This window comes from Vigna unguiculata, unplaced genomic scaffold (genome assembly GCF_004118075.2).
Source record: "Vigna unguiculata cultivar IT97K-499-35 unplaced genomic scaffold, ASM411807v1 contig_472, whole genome shotgun sequence".
NCBI classification, from domain to species: Eukaryota; Viridiplantae; Streptophyta; class Magnoliopsida; order Fabales; family Fabaceae; genus Vigna; species Vigna unguiculata.
In genome coordinates, this window is record NW_021011185.1 from 60,087 (window position 1) to 63,953 (window position 3,867).

General features: G+C 48.6%; 1 protein-coding gene across 1 annotated transcript; it reads right to left on the reverse strand.

Annotated features, from left to right (window-relative positions):
• Positions 1-1,950: 1,950 nt before the first annotated feature.
• Positions 1,951-2,922, reverse strand: LOC114172024. The gene is made up of 2 exons (XM_028056762.1): positions 2,653-2,922; positions 1,951-2,580 (listed from the first exon to the last, which is right to left on the reverse strand). Exons 1-2 carry the CDS (start codon positions 2,920-2,922, stop codon positions 1,951-1,953), a joined length of 900 nt encoding a protein of 299 aa, XP_027912563.1.
• Positions 2,923-3,867: the final 945 nt, after the last annotated feature.

Consider the following 3,867-nt stretch of genomic DNA (forward strand, 5'->3'; position numbering starts at 1 on the left):
CCACCTCCTCGACCTCATGTTCAGCTCCTTCTGGTCAAACAAGTACTTTAAACTTTTGTGGTCGCTGAATACATGAAACTGAGCACCATAAAGATAATGCCTCCAAATCTTCAAGGCAAAGACTATCGCCACCAACTCCAAGTCATGAGTGGGGTAGTTCCTCTCATGCACCTTGAGTTGTCTCGAGGCATATGCCACAGCCTTCTTCTCCTGCATCAAAATGCAACCAAGTCCGAGGTGGGAGGCGTCACAGTAGACCTCGAACGGCCTCCCAACATCCGGGATCACTAATATTGGAGCGCTAGTCAATCTTCTCTTCAACTCCTGGAAACTTTCCTCGCACTTATCTGTCCAAGTGAAGGGTTGGTCCTTCCGACTAAGCAGTGTCAGAGGTGCCACTATTTTGGAGAATCCCTCTATGAACCTCCTATAGCAGCCCGCTAACCCCACAAAGCTCCTGATCTCTATGGCCGACTTAGGACTTTCCCACTATACCACTGCCTCAACCTTCATTGGGTCCACTACAATCCCCTTGGCGGATATCACATGCCCCAAAAACTGAACCTCATCCATCCAGAATTCGCACTTGGACAACTTGGCATATAACTATTTCTCTCTCAGAACACCAAGCACCAACCTCAGGTGTTCTGCATGCTCCTCCTGAATCTTAGAATAGATAAGGATGTCGTCTATGAAGACTACGACAAACTTATCTAAGAAGGGTCTGAAAATCTGGTTCATGTAGTCCATGAACACTGCTGGAGCATTGGTCACACCAAAAGGCATAACCATGTACTCATAGTGTCCATACCAGGATCAGAAGGTCGTCTTCTACAAATCATCAGCCTTTACCAAAATCTGATGGTATCCCGACCGCAGGTCTATCTTCGAGAATACTGACGACCCATGCAGCTAATCCATCAAGTCATCAATTCTCGGGAGTGGATACTTATTCTTGATCGTCATCTTGTTCAGTTGCCTGTAGTCCACACACAAGCGTGAACTCCCATCTTTCTTCTTTACCAGCAACACTGGTGCTCCCCACAGCGAAGTGTTGGGTCGGATAAACTGCTTCACCATTAGTTCCTTTATCTGTTTCTTAAGTTCCACCAACTTCGCCGGAGCCATGCGGTATGGAGCCATCGATATCGGACTTATCCCTGGTACTAGGTCAATAGAGAACTCCACCTCCCAACTAGGAGGTAACCCAGGTACTTCATGTGGATACACGTCCTCAAACTCATGCACCACATGTATAATTGATGGTCCCTCTCTCTCCTCCACTTCCATAAGGGCGAAGATTATGAAGCATTGCGCGCCAGTCTAATCTCCCTCACCACCCCCTAAGGAGACACTAACTCGAGCTCCTCTAAATCGGGAAACAACAACCTCTTCTCCCGACAGTTTATAAAGATGCGGTTGGTAGAGAGTCAATCCATCCCTAGGATCATTTCCAACTCTTAGAGAGGCAGACATATCAGATTCACCCTATATTTGCGTCCTTCCACCTCCACAGGACACCTAGCACACAAGCAAACGTCCTGACCAAACCCGATGCCGAAGTAGATAGCACAAGTTCACACTATAGCTCACACACCGGCAGACCCAACTTTTTCACACAAGCATATAACAAAAAGGAGTGTGTCGCTCTAGAATCATATAACACGCAGCATCTCATCCCAGAAATCACACAATAACGCATAACGAGGTTACCTGAACCTGTCGCCTCTGCTCTGGTCATGGCATAGACTCTCCCCGTCGCCTGAGGCTTCTTGCCTTTATCTCTCCGCTGGTGTTGGTGAGGAGTCTGAACTGGAGGGCGTGCCGCTGCCCTAGCAATAGTGGGACAATCCTTCCCGAAGTGGCCCTCCTTGCCACAGTTGTTGCATCTGCGGTAACCCTCCATGCAAAGGCAAGCGCTCCTAAGTGTGGGCCCCCACATATGTAACACTACACTCGACCCTGCTGGGGAGGAAGACCCCTAGACCCCTGAGGCTGATGGGGAGGTCTATCATATGGTTTCCTCCGCTCGTCGTGTCCGGGCTTGGACCCAAATGGTCTACCAATCCTCTGAGGCTGTTGGGGCCGCTGACCCTCTACCTCATTCTTCGTCTTCTCCATCACCGTGGCCTTCTCCACCAGAGCGGAAAAATCCTTAAAGGATAAGGGTGCTACCATCAAGCGAATATCTCCCCTGATGTCGTTCTCGAATTTTCGGCATCTCCACTCCTCATCCAGCGACAAGGTATAAAAGCGGCTGAGGTGCTTGAACTTCTCAGCATAGTCAGTCATCGTCTTCCCTCCCTGGGTCAGTTGGAGGAATTCCACCTCCTTGCCATATCCAATGCTGTCTGGGAAATATTCCGGGAGGAATTTCCCCCTAAAGGCCTCCCATCTTACCGGCTCGCCTCTCTCCTCCATGATGGATTTGGTACTGGTCCACCAGTGCTCAGCCTCCGCGGTGAGCATGTATATTGTGACAGCTAACCTATTCTCCGCTGAGCATGTTTTTGCATCAAAGATCCTCTCCAGATCCTTCAGCCACTGGTCTGCTACGTCAGGGCTCGTCTTCCCGTTGCACTTCACGGGATGGTGTTTCAGGAAGTCTTACAGACTCTACTCCCTAACTGGTGGTGGTGGGTCGGGCTAAACACAAGGGCAGTCGCCTTTCTCTTCCAACTGGCAGAGGGCCTCCATATGCTGCCTATGTGCATCCTCGGCAGCCACACGTGCAACCTCCATCTGCTGCATCACTGCCTGCTGTTGCTCAAGCGACACCGCCTGTCGCTGCATCGCTGCCTCATGCTGTTGCATTATCGCTATGCTTTGCTGCGTCATGGCAGCCACCATCGCCTCTATTGCCCTGGCAATATCGGGCAAGTCACCTTGGGACGATTGTGAAGTCCTACGAGGAGGTGCCATAGTTCACTGGCACACATAAAATCATTTGGTTAGGCTCGAATAAGGCAAGAATTTAACTAAGAACACTCAGAAGGCACAAAGAAAGCTAAGCGGACATCCAAGTCCACAGACCTAAGGAATGACCGCTCTGATACCATAAATGTAACGTCCCATTTAATTATTAAGCGAAATTAAAAGACACGTCACACAAAATAGTAATGTAGAGTAGTCCTGGGGTCCTTAACAAAACCCCTACAAACTGGGCACACCACGATGCCAACGGAAACCAGATAAAAGTCTAACAAAATGAGAGTAGAATAGTAAAGCATAGAGCAATACATGGGCCGTAGCCCTAAGGAAAACCCATGAAGAAAAGAAACATAAAGTCCAGCCCAAATGGCTAAGCAATGGAATCACCATTTCCTTGCTAACCGCGAGAACCTCGCCCATCTGCTCCCATCAATCAAATTGATGATCATCGCAAGAAAGAAGAGCTACATACAAGATAACCATACAACAAACAGGGTAAGCTAGAGCCAACAACATTTTCATCATATAGTCAAATATACTTTCACCATCCAATATCCATACAACAACCAAGCATGTTATGAATTTTCAATCGATACACTACGACTCGACTCGACTCATCGGGATACGTATAACTTGGTCGGATTCAGCGGATGCTTGCACTTGTGGTGGATACCTCTGCTCACCCCCGAGCTATGTGTTACAAGTGTTACGATGGATCAATTTTCACTCACCACCAGGTTAGCCCTTAGTGAATTTCAGGCTTCCTGCTACTCTCACCACAGGATTCAGTCCGCTCTAGGTGAGACTAACTGACTCCTTAGAGTGTCAGGATGCAACCTTACCTTGAATACTTACCTAGTTATACAGATGGGGCACCACCATGGACACCCACTAACAAGGGCCATGGAATTACGTCCCGACCACTGAAGCGCAACC

Coding starts and splice junctions, on each gene's coding strand:
- LOC114172024 (XM_028056762.1), bottom strand. CDS start 2,922: ATGGCACCTCCTCGTAGGACTTCACAATCGTCCCAAGGTGACTTGCCC. Junction 2,581..2,652: donor AGAAAGGCGACTGCCCTTGT/GTTTAGCCCGAC, acceptor CATCCCGTGAAG/TGCAACGGGAAGACGAGCCC.